Below are 20,920 nucleotides of genomic sequence, written 5' to 3' on the forward strand. Positions count from 1 at the left end.
TTCAAGCTCTTGAAATCATCCTAGAAAACCTGCCGAGAATGCATGTTTTCTCTGCCTTTGAAGTTGAATTAACCAAAGACATCTCGGGCACAACCTCCTATGACGCGTAGCCTTTCCCTCGCGCATGCGCATGCGTCGCTACCATCAATTGCAGTGGGCGAAGCTACCAGTGACCGGAAAGTATTTCCTACTATATTAAAGCCACTTGTTAGTTCCTCGCGATGTCGGCGTATGACAGTAACCCGTTTGCTGATCCAGTGGACGTGAATCCTTTCCAGGTGAGACTCCCTTTCATTCTGGTAGTAAGTAAGAACCTCGGTTTGTTGTCTGTGGAAAGAGATACTGTGTTACCCAAACCTGTTCGGTCGGTTGCTGGGTTCGGTCGCAACTATTTCCTGGCCCTGCGTTGGAATCGTGCCTCAGTATGGCCTTTACTAGTTCAATAAACGTTTGTTACCGACATGCTTTGATGAAATAGACGTTAAAAGACGGGGCACAGGGGCGCTCGGCAGCTGTTAGCTTACCTGCGCAGGTAAACAGACTGGCGACACCTGTTCTCCTCTCTGACTCATGAATGAAGACAAGACGGTCAAGAATACGCTGTTACTAAGTCTTTAAAAAAACCCTCACATTTGCCCGGTCAGCTTTACGCTGGAAACATCGATGCGTTCCGAATGACATAATTTCAACCATGTGTTTGTTGAGGGAGATGTTTGTTCAAACGTTAGGCGCTGGTTTGTACAATGACAAAGACTCCCACAGGCTAGAAGGCTAAATAAAGATCCATTACAATCCCGCCCGCCGAACTGCTAGTTATTTGAAGTATGTTAAATTTTGACAGAGTAGTTTAGTGAAGTACAGAGCCCCTGGATGTTCTCCAGCACTGTCTCGAGTCATTTTGAGATTTCATCCCCTCGCCTTGAAAACACATTTAGAGATCCAAACTCTTCCTTACATCTAAGTAAAGTGGCTCTCAACATATCTCTTTTCCGTGAAACAATGTCCTCCCAAATCCCTTAATCCCATGCAACTGTTGCAAAGCTTTTAGTCAAATTTGTGTGACTGGATAAACCTGACGGTGAATAAATGTCATGAGTCTTGTCTTTCTGTGTGAGCCACAAAGTGCCTGTGCTGTTGGGGTGGCAACAAAGTGATTGGGTCTCAACATTGTTTGGGTAACCTCTTGGGGTTTTATTATCACAGCAGGTGATAAATTGTCTGCGGCTCTTGTGAGGCCTCAGTGTTATCAGTTATGATCCGAGGAAGAGGAAGGGCCAAAGACTTGCGATCACTTCCGTGGACTTGTCTCTTAAGCTGTGTGTTTAACTGCTGGTATCCTTTCCTTCAAGGATGACTCAGTCACCCAAGCCACTCGTGGAGCTATGGACCGTCTCGGGGAGTATAACCCTTTCTCTTCCACGGAAATGGTCAGTCTTCTGTTTAGGTCTGAAATGGCTGTGTGAGTGTTTATCAACCGTGTTTATGTACGCGTGTCACAGAGTGAGCGCACAGACACCACCATCCCCATCTCTTCCACCGTATCTCAGCCTGCTGTCCTTCAAACGTCTGTGGAGCAGAGCGCACAAGTAAGACATTTAAAATAACTGTATGTTTTAAGTGATTTTTCTTTTTTTAATAGTTGTTCCTCTATATGTCTCTACATGTATCAGGAAAAATGGGGACTATTTTGATATATGTAGTTTGTTTTTGGGAAATATCAGTTATGTTATTCACCCCGCATGAAGCTATTGAGCAATGTTTAGCAGTCAAACAGCTAGTCATAGTTAACAAGTATCAGTCAAGTAAATATTATTTAGGCCTATGCTCGGAATGGGGACAAATACTTTCTGTTTCCAGTTTCGCTATTCGGTTCATCTCCTTTGAGCTTCACCTTTGTTTTGAGATCACTTCTCTTCCCCCGGCTCACGGGGCGGTGGAGCGTTTCCTCTTCTCTGTTGGTCTTGCATGAGTAATGCTGGGGTCGTCTTGCTTCAGATGTCTACACGAGGCGCTCGCAGTGGTACAGGTTGATTTGGTGGGACACATTTTAATGGCTTTGTTCTCATACTGAAGGAGCAATGATGAGGAAAGCTGGACGGTTTTCTGCATAAGCTGCTTATATTTCTCTGTCCAGGAACAAACACCTGCTTACGGGCCATTGACTCTGCACATTCTTTTCAAGTGCCATTATTAAACCACGTACATGTATTATTCCGCTGGTGCATGCTCACTATTTTTATGTTCAATTCACCCAGATCCATTCATTTTCTGCCAGTGTGGAGCCTGGTTGGTTGTTCAAACACAGGCAGAGCATGTATTATATTTAGAACAGAAGATACCAAATTACAAAAATATGTATTATTTAACACTGTTATTCGATGTGCTATAGTTCCCCTGCTAGAGGCTACAGCTAAGGATGCACTCAGCCGACAGAGCCCTGTGTCTTAGTGTGTTTGTGTCTGTGGCCTTCCAGGTAACTGCCGCTGCTGGACAAGCAAACCTGATGCGTCAGCAGGCAGAGCTAGAGAGGAAGGCAGCAGAGCTGGACAGAAAGGAGCAGGAGCTGAACAACAGGGCCTCATCAGCACCTGTCAATGCTGGAGGTGAGAATCACTCCCGCCGTCATCGCCACCGTGGTACTGACTGAACTGAACTTTTCAGACCGAGTGAACAACTGGCCCCCTCTTCCGTCGTTCTTCCCAGTGAAGCCTTGTTTCTACCAAGACTTTGAGCGGGATATTCCAGAGGAGTATCGTAGGATCTGCAAGAGAATGTACTATCTCTGGATGTGTAGGTGTCAAGATATGATGTGATATCTGTCAATGACTGCTCGATGTCTGAAGATGAAACCCAACTAGTGATTCAAGCCTGATACTAGCAGGGCTGTTGCCTCACAGGAACTGTTCTGTCTGCACAGTTTACAGCGTGACTCTCTTCCTCAACGTGCTGGCTTGTCTGTCTTGCTTCACTGCAAACAACTCGTGCAGCGTGGACTTTGGGCTCTCCATCCTGTGGTTCATCCTCTTCACTCCTGTGTCCTTCATCTGCTGGTACAGGCCTGTCTACAAGGCTTTCAGGTACAGAGGCACTGCAGAACGTTCATCATTGTCACGCACGCAATATAAAAACCCATTGTCTCCCACAATGGCAAATTGCTGAGACACACTTGATATCATGCTGTTGGTTGACTTGAATGTGAACACCACTTCTTCCCTCAACAATTTCATTTTATTGATGTATTTATTTTTTTGCAGGTCGGACAGCTCCTTCAGCTTCTTCTTTTTCTTTTTTGTGTTTTTCTTTCATGCTGCAGTGACCGTCATCCAGAGTGTGGGGATCCCACGATGGGGCAACAGGTAACACAGCCTGTCACCCTCCCTGAAGTGTTAAAAAAACATCTGTTCCTGTGGTGTGTGCTTGCACTTTGGTGTGAAAGAATCATCTCCCATTCTGATTTGGGGTCATTTCTAACTACATGTGGGCATAAACCTTTGCCCCTGCACATCTCTCTTGTCTCTCGCACAGATTCCTGCCAACCTAACTTTGCTGCTTAGTAAGTGTGTGGAACTTTTCTCTCTGCTTTTATTCCTCTATTTTGTCCATTCTAGATGATCTGTCACTTAGGTTACTCTCTGAAACTCTTAGTTTTGTAGTTGCTCAAGTATGTTATTGGGCAACTGTTAAGTAATCTACCGCACCGTTCCCACAAGTGAACTGAGCAGACACGTGGTGGTTTGTCTTCTGTCCTGCAGTGGGTGGATCATTTCCATCAGCTTGATCCAGCCGAACCTGGCTGTGGCCGTGGTGATGATGGTCGTGGCTGGATTTTTCACCGTAAATGCTGTCCTGGGCATCATCCTGCTAAAAATGGTACGTCATCACTTCATCGAGCTGAGCTTAGTTTAAAACATACACAACACCAATGTGATTTTTTTTTTGTATACTATAAGCATCAAACCCTCCTTCTGCCTGCGATGACCTTAGTTGCTTTTGAGTTGGGCGTTGTTTGTGGCAAGTCTGGCCATCGGCTGCAAGAAATGACACCCGCAACTTCACAGAATCAGCTGAAAACACCATCTTTAACATGGCTTTTTGCTGTAATCTGTTCTCTCTCTCCTTCACTAAGGTCCACTCCAAATACAGAAGGACAGGAGCCAGCTTCACTAAAGCCCAACAGGAGTTCTCTGACGGCGTCCTCACAAACAGAACCTTCCAGAGTGCAGCCACCAGTGCTGCCGCTTCGGCTTTTGGCAGGAACTAAAACCCTCTCTGGCTCGCCTGCACCACACTAGCTACAGTATCTACAGTCACTGTTTGGGATGATTATTTATTTCAATGGGCCAAATAAACAAGTAGATGTATGAGTTTGTGCTGGATAGACTAAGGCATTGAACAAATAATTTCTTGAAAGAGTCCATTTTTAGCTGCGCAGTGGGTCATCTGAAGGTCTTTACACAGCCATGTAAATACTGTCAGTATTTTTGGACTCCCACGACTCCAACTTCCTTGAAATACTGTGTAGCAAAGCAGTCAAGTCTGGAGGTTACAAATGTTGCATACAGAAGTTTAAAAAGCAGTTGACTAAAAAAAAAAGAGGTGAAGTTCGTTCAGGTTGAATTGAAGTGATGAATAATTTATTCTACAGATGGACTTAAAATTCCTCTGGTTCACATTAATTATATACAAGAATTAGGTTTGGTTAGTTCATGCTATACAACAAGCACACTTGTTTGAATGTTGCTGTTTGGGGTCATATTCTATAGGCTGATTATTGATGAAGGAAAGGAATCACTTTAAAGAATCATACAATCATTGTTACTGTTTGGCATGAATGAAGTGAAACATAATGCACTTCTCTGCTCATTTGAAGCATTGGAATGTCTTGCTATGAAGTCTCAAACACTGGGTGCAGGTTTATTTATTTTTCATATCAGGAAAAAATAATAAAGCACAATATTGCTCGCGCTATGTTTTCTGTGGATGTATCATTTTCTTAATACTTGTTGGGTTTTTGCATTTGAATGATGTTGTGAATACACTGTAAAAATAACCTATTAAAAAAGAATTGTTTATGCGTGAGCTTGACATCTAAAAAGGAATGTTGATCAGACATGTGCGTGAGGTTTGCCCATTTTCCTTGTGTTGTTTGTGAAGAGTAGTTGTGTCTCAGTTGGATCAGTGGGCCTTGACTACATTGTATTTAAAAAAAAAAAAAAAAAACTTTAGAGGGTTAATGTTAGGAATTGGTACTCACGGATTTAATAAAATTGTTTTCTGGAAATGTGTCGGATTTATTATCAAGGGATATATAGGAATAAGTAGTGTGGTGTTTGCACATTCCTCGTCATTTATTTGCTGTCAAAACAAATTAAATGACCTTCAGCTGATACCAACTTATGAAATCAGCGTAATTTGGTTAAACTTTTTTCCCCAGGTAAATATAATTAATTTGCGAATGGTGTATTTCAAAGTGCTGAAACTACTTAGAATTTCAAAACTCTTATTTGTTGAGAAATGCGAACGATTTCCGCCTACCGTTCCGGTCTCCATGACAACAGCTTATAGTGTTGACTATCACAAGATGGCGGACGAAGAGCCTTCTGCAGCAGTAAGTGCAAAGAGAAAAAAGGCGTACTTTCTTTCAACAGCCGTTTAAATGCCACGAAGAAACACCAGTTTGAAGCCTGCGGAAGTGGGTCTGTGCTGGAACGTTGCGTATTTGAACACCAAACTGCCGTTTGTTTCCTATTCGCCGCTAAGTTGATGATCAAACATGTCACTAATCTCTAGTTCTCTTGAAACGTGTCAAGCTTCTGCAGTGCTACACGCTTTTGTGTGTTGCATAATGGTCATGTTACTGAGGGAACATGTTTAGGTGCCTTTCTGTCAATGTCCCGCATCATGAAAACAAGCGTGGCTTCGCAGTTGCCATCGTCCAACTCAAGAGGCGGTGGTCACAACCATTGCTCTTCAGTGGCGGTCATTTGAGTGCGTTGTGTGGCAAACTTTGAGGCTCCGTTTATTTATGTGTGTACCTAAAAACATAATAAATAACCTAACATACTCGGTAACATTTGGTTTCCTTGGCGTGCATGCGCTTAAACTCAGTGCAAAAGAGCTCGCTATTCGCTTGACAGCCAGTCAATAGGTTCGAGTCCAGCTTGGAGCAACGCTGGATTTCCACCTCATATTTGTTTTCATGTAATATAATTCGGCCATCACTTTCACGGGAGAAGAGTGGACGGAGTCTTCTTGTCAAGATTTCATGTATCGTTTACTCTATATGACATGCTTTTGAAATATGTCAATTTACCCTCAGCTGATGACCTGACATCCAATTGGACCATCTAACATAGTCAATTTAGAAAAGGGCTTTGTTTTCTTTCAGGCTTTTAGTCACACAAAAAAACTGTTGCTTTAGGCCCCATACAGAAGGTTCTGTTGTCAACCAGAGAGAGACCTTGTAACCCTGTAACTGGGGGAAATAGTTTGGTTTGCATTGCTCAAAATCTTTGAGGAATTGAGGATTTTCACAGAGTCTAATGTTAAGATGTTTGTCTTTCAGCCTCCTGCCATTTTGGAGACCAAGAAACGTCGGGCTCCAAAAGGTACAGTTGGCATCTCTTGTGAAGAAAAGACAATTTCTCCTCTGCTTTTTCCTTGTTTCCTTCACATAGTACTTAACCAAGCGCTGGTTGTTTGTGTCAGTGGAATACTTGGGCGTGAGGTCTGCGCCACGATACACATTGCTGTTTCTCATTGTCTTAAAGTAAGGCTCCCAGCTCATGAGAGATAAAATGGATATTATTTTAGATTAAATTAAATTAGATTAAATATCCTTTATTGGTCCCACAGTGGGGAAAGTCGGGGAAACTATTGGTGCGTTACACACAGTTATGGCTACTTAAGAGAATGATTTCTCTTGAGGAATTTCTAAATGTAGGAATTTTCATCACTATATGCATATTCATTTTTTCCCCTAATAAATTCCTCCTTTTACTACAGAGGGGTATTTAATATATTTACATTGCTTACACACGTTGATAGAATGTGTAAAAGAACTAAGTACTCCTCAGCATTTTAGCATGCTAATTTCCTCTCTACGCTGTGACGTTCAAATATTTTTCCAGAGAAAATATTTTTACCTTCAAGCAGAAGTATTTTGCCCCTTTTTAAAAAAAACTTTGAAATAGTCAAGGTGTTCCCCCCTCATTTCCCTCACGATCCCTTCACTCCCAATTCAAAGATTGATTGTTATAAACACATACTGTGCTGAAATCTTGAGCATGTTACTACTAAACCAACTAAAAAAAACGGTACAGTAGTTGTGTCCTGTCTGCGTTCACACATGGGAATTCTGTTGACATCAGACACACCCATAACTGAACAGCACACGGTTGCATACACACTTGCCCTGTTGCAGGGCTGGTGTTGCTCAACTGGCCTCCTGCCTCTTCACAACAAACAAGTGCAAGATCTATTACAAGCTTGAATGAAGATGGTTCTTCCTTGAACGTTTAATTGAGCATTTCCAAATAACTCATGTTCTCACACCATACACAGGTGCTACACATTTATCGAGGCCTATTGGTTTTTAAGAATGTAAAAAATGGCTTCACTTCTCTTATACGCACCTCCTGCAATACAGACTTAGATAGTTCTAAAAATGAATTTTGGTGATAATTTACGAGTGGTGGCCCTCCCATTTTCTTGGTGAAAATACATTCAGTAATTGACTGTCTTCTATAAAAAAAAACAATTTAAAGGTTGTTGAAGGTTAGGTTGAACTTGAGTCCTTGAGTTTACGTGTTACTTTGAACAATGCAGTCACTGCTCTTGTCCTCTAGGGGTCACCCTTTATCCATGTGTACCGAAACCGAAGTGTAGCTGGACCAGTTACTTTTTCATCTGTTTTATGTTCTCAGTATCAGCAATAAATGTTCAGGTCCTCTGAGGTTAAACGGTGAATGTGTTTAAGAAAGTGCGGATCATTTAAGCTTCTAGTGTGGTTTGTGAAGAAAATCAAGGTCTCAGATACTTGGCTGCTGCCCCAGTGACCCAACCTCGGAAGAGAAGAGAAAACTGGATGGGTGGAAGTCGGATTAGCTAATGCGAGCTGAGGAGAAGTTCCAAATGTTACGACCCAAATTCCAAATAATTCTGTCATTTTTCTTCATTTATAACAGTGTACTTTTAAAACACGTCAGAGTGATCTGCTTTGTTTTTTTAGTTTTTCATCGGCGCAGAGCTTCATTCTTTTGTTGAAGCAAACCTTTGTGGGTTAGTCCCATTATACATTGTTTGATTGTGTGTCCCGTCATGCACCTTTGTCCTGCTATAAAAATACTCCTGCTATAAAGCATCCTATCAAATCAGGTCACTTGTCAGGACGGAGTTAAACAGTGTTGTTGTCTTTTTCATGATGACATTTTCCACAAAAGAATACCGTAAGAATAATTGAGGACTGAGCTTGAGACTAAATGACTTGTCTGGGGAACAACGTTTTTGAAGTTGTTCATGCTAAAACATCTTAAAATAATTTTTGGCATATTTTTCATTACATTTCCCTGCATGTGTCTTTTGATCTCAGCAAGCGTCTCCTCTCTGCTTATCCCTTTAAAGCAGATGGGTGAGGCAGCACATGCAAGGCAAATTTGTCCTGGATTTCACCAAATAAAACAGAACAATGATGGAATTTCTGCATGTTGGCGATGAACTTCTTAAACGAATTGTGTTTAAGAGACCTCATGTGGGGTTTTTCTTTTCTCTGACGTTCTCATACTGCGGCTGCATGAATTTGTGTCGTACGTATATGACATCTCTTAATCTTCGTGTGTGGGGACATTGGAGCACCACAGGAGTCACAGCTGAAACACAGAGACAAGAATATTATTGCCGACTCGGCAGCGAGAAGCGGATTAGCGAGCTACAAATAAGGCCCTTTTCCAAATCTTGACGAAGCGAACGTGTGAAGCCTGGGCAGTTTTGTACTCGGCGATGGAGAGGATTTCTGTGAAGTAGTTGGAAGGGGCTCTACTGGTGGAACAACAGAGCACAGCGTGATGCCGTGGTAGATTCAAAGAGGAGGAGGCTTTATTGTAATCCACTGTATTTTTTACACAGACATTCATTAACTATATCCCCCAAATGTCAGGAGCACAAAAAACCGCCTCCTTTTCAACGCTGCTGTGAACCGTATTTTTCTATCCTATAGGTAGGTAGTTGGTGGAAGATAACAGGATTATCAGGCTCAAACCTGCTTGAAATGAAACACAGAGTTTTGCATTGAGGGCACCTTCCCCTTTCTGACACCAGCTTTGTATTTCAGCGCTCTCTCCTCCAGCACTGCTCTTTTAGTTTGTCTCACTGTACTGTCACAAGTACCTGGGTTGCGACAGACATTGTTGCCGTGGCAACGAGGAGGATATCTTTACCTTTGGGAGCTTTAAAAGAGTGGCAGGACAGGAAGAAAAGCTTTATTTTTATCACTAGAATATGTTTTAAGGTGACATTTTTCTGTGAGCTTTGTGAACTGATGAAAGTAATGCTTGGTGGAAGTATGTTTGCTGTCCAATAATAATAATAATAATAATAATAATAAAAACCTACCTATAATCGCTTTCATTCAGATTTTTGCCTGTGTTCGTAAGAACTATGTCCCTGGAGTATTTGCAGAGAAAAGCTTGAAGTCAGCTTATATAAATAGATTTCAAGGCGCAGCTCTGCCTGAAAGATGTGAGTCAGTCTCCCCTACTCATGATCCAAGCTGTAATCCAATTCAAAATACAAAGCTACAAACGGCACATTTGAACCTTTCTTATATTAAGTAAGATTCAAATGTCAATAACTTCACGCTGGTTCAAGTCGTATGTTGTAAACGTATGGTAAGAAACATTTGGCTGCCTGTTGTAGTCACCCAACCTGATCCACTGCCACTTCACCATAGGACACAGATCCCCAGATGCCAGACACAAACAATCCTTAATCAGAGATTTAACCATCTCAGTTTGAAATACTTCACTTCCTGCTGCCTAATCTTTTGTCAACAGTGAGAGTCAGTCGGCTTTTCACCCAATCCTACATGTCCCCCCATAGGGCTTTGTGTTTCAGTGCTATATATTGTCTTCCTCTCTTCACGGAGGTGTGACCTCTGTCAGGAAACTACATATTATACTGACAATAATCTCCAATGAAGCGCAACTATGCTATGCACAAGTGAATGGCCCTCCATGTGAGGAAGGTAAAACCTTTGCGGGTGTACCACAGTGCTGCTGTAAGTGATCTATAATCATGCTGTAAATTATACTTATAAATTCAAAATTTTCAGTTATGAATACAGTCTATGTATTTTTCTCTATGGCACAGAAATGCATTGCTGTGGCACACTCTACCTGTGCTGCAAGTCAGTTTATACTTACAAAAGATTGTGATCCAGATGGGCTCATGCAATGTTATTTACATCCCTTTGTGTCCAGGTCACACAAGTCACAAACATTTGTTGCAACTACAACAAAAACTTAATAAAAGACAAGAAACGTTACATTTTATTCAGTTGCCATCTGGGTCCATGAGTCATTTGAAGATCTGTCTGTTGTGTAAAGGACTTCCGGAATGCAACTCCGGAATGAGCTCATCGCAATTATTTCAAATGATAAAAGAGGTATTACGTCAGTATAATAATATTGGGTAAAAAATAACGGTCGGCTTGATGGTGCTTTTCTAGTTTATTGTCGCTGTTTGTCTAAATCAGACACTTCAACAAAGTGCACTTGTGTGTCTTAGATGAGGGAGTTTTTTTCTGATTCTATTCATCTGTTTTCACCCTGCAGCCCCAGACCTTCCCATTCTGGAGAGGAGAAACTGGCTCATCCACCAGCTCTACATTCGCAAAGACTATGACAACTGTAAGGTGAGGCGCCCCCGTTCTCTTGTCTCAGTGCACAGTCTAACCTTCTTTCTCTGTCTGATTGCCCTTTTCCATGTAGTAAAGGTGAGGATCACTTGGCATTTAACAAGCGCCGCCTCATACTTCCCTTCATTGTCGCCTGATCAGACATCATTAACCTCAGATCTTTTATGTGGCGAGGAAATGGTTTTCATCTCTTTAATAGATGAGAGCCCTCGATTCATCTGGTCAGATTAGGAGCTTTAATCTGCAGCTCAAGACAGCTTCATAATAGCTCGGCTGTTTAATTTACTGAAGTCACCGCAAGTTTTTAATATTGAAAATGCTGAAAATCACAAATGTAAAAGTGTTTTTCTGTCCTTGCAGGCCATCATCAAAGAGCAGCTGCAGGAGATTAATGGAATGGGTGAATATGCTATTTATGTTCAAGGTGAGTGGAAGCTTCCGTCATCGGCTAATAAAATTCAAGAGCTCCTTTTTGTCACAATGTGAGATGCAGCAGTAGAGCACTGACTTACATTAAGCCTGTCATTCATCCCATAGGTTGCATGCAGAAACATTTTCTTGCACATTCTGAAATGTTTTTATTTGAAATCTTCAGTGAATAGCTCGTAAATGACTGAAGCCTCAGTCATCATAGCAGTGACAGCTCAATCCCTGGCTGCCAGAAGGATCAGAAAAAATGACATTTTCGGTGAATGCCTCATCTTCTGTTCGTAAACATGACCTTCATAGATCACATTACATGACTGTTGTGTTGAAAACGTACCAACTAGCATTCCTGGATTCAATGAAATGTCATGGAAATGAAGTTGGGAGATGACTGGTGGATACTTCACACATTAAAAACTATTTTAAAACATACATCTCTGCTCCATCTGGTTTAAAACTCTGCTGGCTTTAGCCTCTGACGTTAATATGTACCTGTAGACCTTGTCTCTTATAGCTGTTCTTATCTTAAAATCAACGAACCCTCAGTGATAAAGAAAAGCGGGAAGGAAGAAATATATGTTTGAAAGCATTGGAAGTATTTTGTATGATAATTACAGGCAGTCATTTCATATTTCGAAATATTTTAACACATTATCTCCAGCATGTCTTTCATGGTACTGAAGAATGGCAGCAGAGTTTAAAGCAACACTGTACAGGATGAGGAAACATCAATTTACTGACTAATATGATATAATATAATGACAAAAGGCAAAATATATATCTTGCATGTTTATGTCTGTTGTCAGTGCTTTATATTACTCCGTTCTTGGTTCACATCTTCTTCGATTCCAAGAAGTAGAAATTATCTTGGGGCTCATTCAACAACCAAATGTTGGTCTGTCGAGCCAGACATGTAGTGACTTCTTTATCTAAGGTCCAACACCATAACTCCATAATACCACTATTCTCCTGCCCGCGCTGCATCCTCTGCATTCAACTCCCATGTTCATGGGTATTGTGCAATAAAAACACTTCCATAACAAGTGACTTCAGGACAAATGTGCCTCTGACTGGCTGAGCAGTCATGCATTAATAATTTGGATTAAATTTTGATGCCAACTTTTTCTGTGCATACGTACAATGCATGTTGTTTGGCCACTTCACTTTTTGTGAAAGTAAAATGAAAGACCCTTTGAAATAACTCCTATATTCCCCTTAGTTTTATCTCGGTAAACCTACAGATTCTACAAGTCCATGTCAGGAACTTATTAAGCAGCGAATAAATTTTGTTCTTGTGTAGGTTTTAATCTAACGTGTTCCTCTTTTGTGGCCGCAGCGCTAATCCTGCGTCTCGAAGGGAAGATCCAAGAGTCCCTGGAGCTATTTCAAAGCTGTGCCATCCTTAATCCTAACAGCACTGACAATCTGAAGCAAGTGGCCCGATCACTGTGAGTTCACTGGTGTAGCTGGAGGGAGTCTGTCTGTGGGCTAGATGCATATGGTTCAAAACCAAAGGGCAGCAACCTCTGAGAATTGAATAACAACTCTGTTGTTCTTTTCAGATTTCTGCTGGGAAAACACAAAGCAGCAATTGAAGTGTATAATGATGCCGCTCGGCTCAACGAGAAGGACTGGGTAAAGCGCTGCTCAAATATTACCATGCTGAACCAGCCAACCGACTGTCTGGCTGATGATTGCTCATGTTGCTCACAAGATGAATACATTCTTCTGTTTGACTTCTGCATCTCTCTACTTCCAAAATCGCCTTGCTGTCGGAATGTGTTGATCTGACGGGACTAAGCAACCATTAAAATCGGAATACATGTTCGCACAAGATGACAATTGTTGTGTGGATGAGCTCAGAATGCAGAAATGCAGTTAAACAGAACTTAGCGTAGATCAACAACCCATGGATAATGGTCGTGTTTTTCATCACCTCAGGAGATCACGCATAATCTGGGAGTGTGCTACTTCTTCATCAAAGACTACAAAAACGTAAGGCTGTACAGCTGTTGGACCCGAAAAAATCCACACACAACATGTTGACTTGCTTAGACAAGGTTTGTTTGTCTTCATCTCCTGTGTTTGGCAGGCGGAGGAGTATCTAAACATGGCGCTCAAGTTGAACAAAGATGACAGGTCATTCATGATGCTTGGCAAAGTCCATTTGATAAGCGGAGACACTGACAAAGCCATCGACACATACAAAAGAGCTGTGGAGTAAGTGGATCTTGTGTTTACTCTCCAAGTTCTAAACTTATACTGGCAGCCATGTTGTGGCTATACTGGTTATGGTGCCTGGCATGTTATTTTCCCTTGGGCCTCTTCTTCTATTCTTTTTTTTTCTTCTTTTTTTTCTCTCCTCCTCCTCTGATATTTGATTTTTTCAAATTAACATTTGAAATACAAATGATCAATCATTTAATCTGCGATACAATTGTCTGCAAAGGGATTTGATGCCAAATAAGATGCTGTGTGTCTTTCAATGCATTCATCTCAACACTTAATGGACCCACATGGTAAAGTCAGTCTGTCCTTTCCCTGAGTTGGTTTTGTTCCTGTTTACTGTGTTGTTCGACTGGACTGAACACTGAGTTAACCCCTCGCATAAGAATGAGTCCGTCTTAAGGTGACCTCAGTCAGCAGTTGGTGATTAATGGAAAATAAGCCAAAAACAAGTTAAAAACAAACCAAATGGAAATGGTCGGTGAAAAATTATTAAAATATCGCCTCCTCTGCGCATGCAGTAATATCACTGGTTCGAGTCACAAACAAACAAAACATCTGTGTCAACTCTATTCATGTGATATCTATTCATTTCTTCACCCGATTATTTTCTCCATTGCTCATTTTTTTATGGCGTAGTATTTCTTAACTCAACACAAACAAGGACAACGCACATTGCCATGTCTGCCTTTGGAGCGGCACAGCGGTTTTTGCGTGGGATGTATGCATTAATGAAGGATTTTAATCTTCAGGACGCTCCGCAGTGGCACCACTGAGATTCATATTTTAATGTGGTTCTGCTGCCTCGCCGTAATTCTTTCACTTGAAGCTATGGCTTCCACACTCACTCGCACTCCCCAATAGGTCCTAATTAACACGCCACCATTGTGCTGAATCAGATTCAGTTCCAATAATAAGTAACTGCCCCGAATATAGACCATGTAATCGAGCGTGAGTGTGACTACAAGCCCCAATAAAAGTGACGTTTTCTCCTCATTTCAGAGTCTCCCCGGAGAATACTGAACTCCTCACCACTCTTGGTCTGCTGTATCTTTCGGTGGGTTTCATTTGGTTTTAAGGTTCAGTAAAGGAAATACAATATGAATGTTCCATACTGCAATGTTAATATATATTGAACCAGCAGTAAGGGATTCTTTTATTGAGCTCAAAGCAAAACGGCAGCCTCATTTATGCAGGCTGTGGAATTTCCCCACTGCAGCACTAATAAAAGCCATCTAATCTAAAAATGTCATATTAAACCTGGTCAACACAGATGTTTATAAAATAAATAGTGATCTACTTCCATGTGCGTTTCTCAACAGCTTGGTAAATACCAAAAAGCTTTTGAGTACCTTGGAAATGCCCTCACTCTGGACCCCAACAATTACAAGGTACGTGGACACAACATGGTGTCATCAACCTGATAAAAACATTGCCTGACTCTGGGTATGAGGTAATGCCTGGACATGCAAGGTGCCATGGCTGTTGTTAGGTTGAGCTCAAAGGCCAAATCTTTTTAAAAGTTCTCTCTAATCTCGCTCTCTCTTTTTTTTTTTTTTTGTAATTTCTAGGCCATTCTGGCTGCAGGCAGCATGATGCAGACACACGGGGACTTTGATGTGGCCATGAACAAGTACAGAGTGGCGGCTTGTTCAGTGCCTGAGAGTCCTCCACTTTGGAACAACATCGGCATGTGTTTCTTTGGCAAGAAGAAATACGTTGCTGTGAGTGACTTCGCCTTGTTGCTTATGCCTCCTCTGTTTTCGAGCTAGTCTGTCTGGGATGAACATCTGACATCTGCTGATGGGTCACAAGTCAACAAGAATTCACATTCTTTTAAACCCCAGCCATGAATGCAGTGTCTCATTGCGAGTGAATTTTCTTTGATATTTTTGATATTCTGGACTCTTTGGACTCTATTTTTGGAGTCTCAATTTTTTGTACAGTTTCTTTTGAAGCAATATTCATTCATTGTTCCACACCTTTTTCCTCTCTCTTGCATCTTGTTGCGGGAAGAGCAGTATTCTCATGAAAATATGTTTGGTGTCTTCCAGGTTTTCTGCTCCTATTTTGAGCTGCTGTTTTTCTCCTTCTGTATTTGTGTGACAGGCCATCAGTTGTCTGAAACGAGCTCATTATTTGTCTCCTTTTGACTGGAAAGTGCTGTACAACCTCGGTCTGGTCCATCTGACCATGCAGCAGTACGCTTCTGCCTTCCACTTCTTGAGGGCAGCCGTCAACCTGCACCCGCGGATGGGCGACCTCTACATGTTGTTGGCAGGTAACAGCTTCACTCCTGTTTAAATGTATTCTCTATTGTTGTGCTGCCAAGCTGCTACAAAGTGGGCATACCATTTTCTCTGAAATATGTTCTTTTTAACAGTGGCTCTGACCAACCTAGAAGACGTTGAGAATGCCACCAAAGCTTATGAACAAGCTGCATCTCTGGATGAGTGCGTCTGTTTTCCCTTCCTCTTTCAATTATTTTTTTCAGCTTTTGTGAGGTCATTATTCCGGTTCTTTCTACAGATCCAACCCACTAGTAAACCTGAACTTTGCCATCTTCCTCTACAATCATGGGGACAAGAAAGGGGCGCTTGATCAGTATCAGGAGATGGAGAGAAAGGTCAACGTGCTGAGGGATGGCAAGAGCAGCTTTGAGTTTGATCCTGAGGTACAGAACAGCCACCCCAGAGTATTTGTGAAGCCCCCTGTCAATAATTCAACCATCTTCTGTGGTTCAGCTAATAGAGATGGCGCAGAAAATGGGGGCCGCCCTGCAGGTGTCGGAGAGTGTGGTGTGGACAAAACCGTCCAAAGACTCCAAATCTAAAGCTAATTCAGGGGGTGACCCGACAGCGCCTGGTGCTCCTCTGGGTACGAACCAAGCTCTGGGTCAGGCCATGTCATCGGCTGCCAGCTACAGCAAGAGCATCAAGCTGCCAGCAGGTAAAGCTTGAACTTGCTTCGTGTGTTTTGGTTTGTTCTAGAACAGTGAACCCAAACATCAGTGAGTAAATAGCAACAAACAATGGTGTAGCTTCCACTGTCCAGCAGTTGCACAACTCAAGTGTTGTCTAGTTTGAGCAGTCATGCGTTGCCGGTCGTATTGACATACTGCCCACAAGTGGGACACAGATTAAGTAGAATGACTCTCCAGATTCATTTTTTATTCATCTTAGTTTGAAAATGTGTTGCTTAATTTAAGCTCCAGTTTTGCTTCCGTCAACACAACTCTACGAGAGGTGAGTGAACAGGTGGTACAAGTTCCAGGAGTCTGAGTGTGCCACCACTCTTGTGACGGTGGTAGCTCTGCTTATGGAAGACAAGCAGAGACGGTTTGACACTGTTTCTCTGACTTTGAAACCTATAAATCAGGTCACTAAAACCTTCAGCTTTTCACCTGACATCTCTTATTTTTTTATTCAGTTTATTATATATAATTGAAAGCAAACCATAATCAACCTCCACCAAGCCTCGCATTTTCAGCCGTGCTTTTTATACCAGCCCTGATATAGATCAGGTCTTCAAGTCAAAAGGGCAGAGTGGTGGTAACGCACGCCGGTGATGTAAAGAGGCAGGCGCAGAAAATAAAAGAATTAGCATATTTGCATTTTGTCACCCGAAAAGTGATTTATTTCAGTGAACAAACCTATGCCCTGAAAGTTCTGTTCACAAACGGAACCGGCGTAAATAACCCTGCACCACTTTGCAATGGTCACTGATCAGCACGTAAGGTGTTTCTATGGAGACAAATGTTCCATCCCATCCCGTCTAACATTCCAAAAGGAGGGCTTATATTCTAACTGTGGCAACATGCCTGAAGCTCACGTCACTTGAAAATACTCCACATTGGGCACCTTGTGATTGAGGATGGGTTGAACTGTTCTGAAACTGAGCTTGGTCATTAATCTGACTATTTTTAATGTAAATGCTAGGGTTCATGGTGACTTCAGTCATCTGCTTCTCTCTCTCTCTCTGTGTGTGACACAAAGAGCTCCGAACAGAGTTCCTCACCATTCTATTGTCACTCCTTCCTACGACAACAGAGGGGCACGAGCAAAACAAGTGTGAATGTGGCTCGGCTCCAGCCAATGTACACTGTTGACGACAAAGCAGATATGCCGTTGTCGTGTATGGGGAATAATGGCGCAGAGGCAGTTTATTCAATTCAAGGCCGCCGTGAAGTAATACTCAGCGTTGACATCCGTCACTGGGAAAAGCAGTGGAGCACTTTCCTACACAAGAGCAAGCATGTGGGCGGCATTCTCCCCTGTTTACGTTAAGTGTTCAGGCATCATTCCACAACTCATACAGTATTTCACACCAAACACTCCTGCCAGAATTTCCACTCAATTTTAAGTGTTTTATAGACAAACAACAGCTGGTCTACTATTAAATATGAATATGCAATGCATCATAGTGAGAGATAGTTCCTTCAGCATACATTATTAATGAATCGTCTTTGGTTGTTTATTCTGGATCCCAGTGCCGCAAATATTGTTTGTTTGGACTCAAACTCAAATATAGACACTCGATTGTAAGTACCGAGTTATGTGTGTCGCAAAGAAGCTGGAACAATTTGCATCAGTAAAAGTATGAAGTGTGTACACACGATTGCACAGCCCACTTCACTTTACTTTAGCGGTTTGTAACTCACTCGCAGCTGGTAGACATTATAGTCACAACGACCACCTCCATATAGAAACTCAATCACACATCCACAGGCATAAATGCATCATGACCAGGTGTCCGCACTCTTGAAACTGCGTGATCTACCCACCTTTTCACTTCAGAGTGCTTCAATATATGGACAAAAACCAATGGTGGTTGAATGTAAATGAGTGATTGAGTTGCACACTTCAGCTCTGAAGGTTGCTCGGAAAAAAAAAAATCAGTCACATAAAGGCCTTGCATGCAGTAGAGTTTGAATACTGCGTGCTATGGCAACACACATCATGCTGACCGACTTCTGTAGCAGGAAGAGGTGACTTGCAGTGTTACTTCTGGGGATGATGAATCAATAGGATTTCATTTATTCTCTTACAACACACGAGAAGAAAGAAACGCTGGGAGGACGGGGTACTACACGGTTCCTCAGGACCATCAGGAAAGGATAGTGCTCAGTAGGGGGGTCAGAAAATATTGTTGCGCTCAAACATCGCAATATTGTACTGAAATTTTTGCTGCAATATCGCAATTCTTGATTGTGTGACATTGTCTTGATATTTGAAGTTGTCTATATCGATATTTAATACATTGGCTCTTGTGTACGCTGCGGCATGTGTGACGTGTTTAATACTAAAGTTTTCCTTTTGCACACTGGAGTTGATTAAGGGAGCGATTCATTCCTCTGGAGCGCAAAATTGAACAGAAAGTTTAACTGGACTGGCGTCATAACCTGTGAACTCATTTTCATGCACATGATATTGTTCAGCACCATCTTAAATGATGGTTCTTGTCACGATGTATTGCTGAACTTCCAGTATCGCAATATATCGTATCACCGCGTCAGGACGCGTGTCGCATTGCAGGATACCTGCCAGTACACAGCCCTGGTTCTCAGCAATACATACTGTAGTTTCACCGTCTGCTGGTGTGAAGACAAGGCCTCTCAAACATCTGAAACTGATCCATCAACGTTTTTAAAAACTGCAGACCTCCTTCATCATAGGTGTGGAACAGGAGCATTGCAGCTGTCACTGAGGATATTAAACATCCAAGAATATCTTCTACGATTTCATCAACATAAATTTACGAAACACTGAAATGACATAGTGGATTGTGCAGTACGTGTGTCCATCACTGAGAAATGTATCTATTTAATAATTTTATTTTTGACGCATCAAAGACCATCATTAAAGCTCTCTATGACTTGCAAACTTGTTCAGATCCAGAGGCAGATGTTGGAGAGAGTCCAGCATCCGACGATCCAACCCAGGAAGAAGCTCCGGAGTCGGTGAGCAGCCGACCACAAACCTCCAAGAGAAGAGCCAAAGTGGAAGAATGAATCCGCTTGAAAAAAAAACGGTTGTTGTAGATGAGTTGTTGTGGGTCCCTGATGCAGAAGTGCTGTTGTGAAGGCAGGGTTTATTTTCCACTACAATATATCAATCTGTCAGTCAACTATTTTGCAAACAACAACAACAACAGAACCACAGTCAAAGCTTGCAGGTGAGACTCATTTTCTGGGACTGAAGACTTTGTTCCAATGAACCAGCAAATCGTTGATATGTTTTAAATGTGCTAACTTGTTAGGTGGCCAATTCTGTTCCAAATGCTGGTGAAGTTGGTTCCCCGTATGGCCGAGGACACTCTTGTTAGTGAGGAGCTAGAGATTTGTGGCGAGTGTAAATGATGGCAATACTTTTGTATGCAGATACATGTTTCATAGTAGAGCGCTGTATTTATTAATAAATGTGGAACTTATAGCATCTGTGTGAATTTTCTTTTGTGTTTGTGTGTTTTTGCTTCGCTCCTTAGTCTCATTGGGAAAAAAAAAGCAGCCTGACATCAGTTTTACCCAGTAGTTTGGCATTAAACGGTGCCTACGTGCGTCACCATCATCACCGTGGTACTGCTCTCCCTCTCTCAGCCGGTTGTTTGGCTGAGAGAGAGTGGGCTGGACTTTTAACAAGCCAGTTGACGGCCTGCTGGCTGCAGTTATTTTGGAGTGCAGGCGTGGAAGATTGCTTTTCCATTTTTCAGCTTTTTACGATTCAAATTGCCAGTAGAAGTGTCTCTGAGCCACGTATGAATTTCATTTAAACTTTAATGCCTTCAGGAAACACTTTTTTTTAAATCTCGGGATTGTTTGAGCACTTTGGGGACAGAGTGGCAATCTTGCAGATAAATATAGTATTTGTCTGATCCCGTATGTGAACAACACTTTTTTTCTGTTTATTGGAATTGCTCCTGTTAGAAGTAGATTTCCTTTCACTCTGTTCTTCTTTCTGCAATAAAGTTCTGCTCTTTGAGGAGGGACATTGTTTGGTCAGCACAACTATTTCACTGAACCAGCTTCCGGTCGGTCCATGGGGAAAAAAAGGAATTGGAATGTAATTATTGGTAATTATTTGGACTACAAATCCAACATTCCATGTGTGACGTCACATCCAGCTGCTATGGCACTAAAGCTGAAGGTACTAAACTATCTGAGGTGGAAAATAGCAAACATTAGCTGACTTCCGTAAACACCAAGCAGAGCTAGTTCCGCCTGATGGCTCTCACTCGACCAACTATCGAGTGAGTCTCTTCTACATGTCACACAAAACCTGAAGTTACTTCTGCTGATGGTCAAAAAGCAGCGCTCTTGCGGAATTAGAATGTCTCTTTCAAATTCACAGAGATCTATGG

General features: G+C 42.0%; 2 protein-coding genes across 2 annotated transcripts; both read left to right on the top strand.

Moving 5' to 3' along the window:
* The first annotated feature begins 11 nt into the window (after positions 1-11).
* Positions 12-5,237, top strand: LOC128759163 (secretory carrier-associated membrane protein 2-like). Its single transcript, XM_053865909.1, has 9 exons — positions 12-278; positions 1,350-1,427; positions 1,500-1,586; positions 2,474-2,603; positions 2,662-2,790; positions 2,918-3,077; positions 3,255-3,356; positions 3,753-3,870; positions 4,127-5,237. The coding sequence occupies exons 1-9, from the start codon at positions 222-224 to the stop codon at positions 4,259-4,261; spliced, it is 996 nt and encodes a 331-aa protein (XP_053721884.1). The 5' UTR covers positions 12-221; the 3' UTR covers positions 4,262-5,237.
* bbs4 (Bardet-Biedl syndrome 4) lies at positions 5,234-20,000 on the top strand. Its single transcript, XM_053865908.1, has 16 exons — positions 5,234-5,608; positions 6,566-6,608; positions 10,830-10,909; positions 11,273-11,336; positions 12,675-12,786; positions 12,901-12,973; positions 13,280-13,333; positions 13,431-13,558; positions 14,567-14,621; positions 14,887-14,955; positions 15,136-15,288; positions 15,674-15,845; positions 15,948-16,017; positions 16,094-16,238; positions 16,309-16,513; positions 19,456-20,000. Exons 1-16 carry the CDS (start codon positions 5,234-5,236, stop codon positions 19,572-19,574), a joined length of 1,917 nt encoding a protein of 638 aa, XP_053721883.1. The 3' UTR covers positions 19,575-20,000.
* Positions 20,001-20,920: the final 920 nt, after the last annotated feature.

This window comes from Synchiropus splendidus, chromosome 5 (assembly GCF_027744825.2).
Source record: "Synchiropus splendidus isolate RoL2022-P1 chromosome 5, RoL_Sspl_1.0, whole genome shotgun sequence".
NCBI classification, from domain to species: domain Eukaryota; kingdom Metazoa; phylum Chordata; class Actinopteri; order Syngnathiformes; family Callionymidae; genus Synchiropus; species Synchiropus splendidus.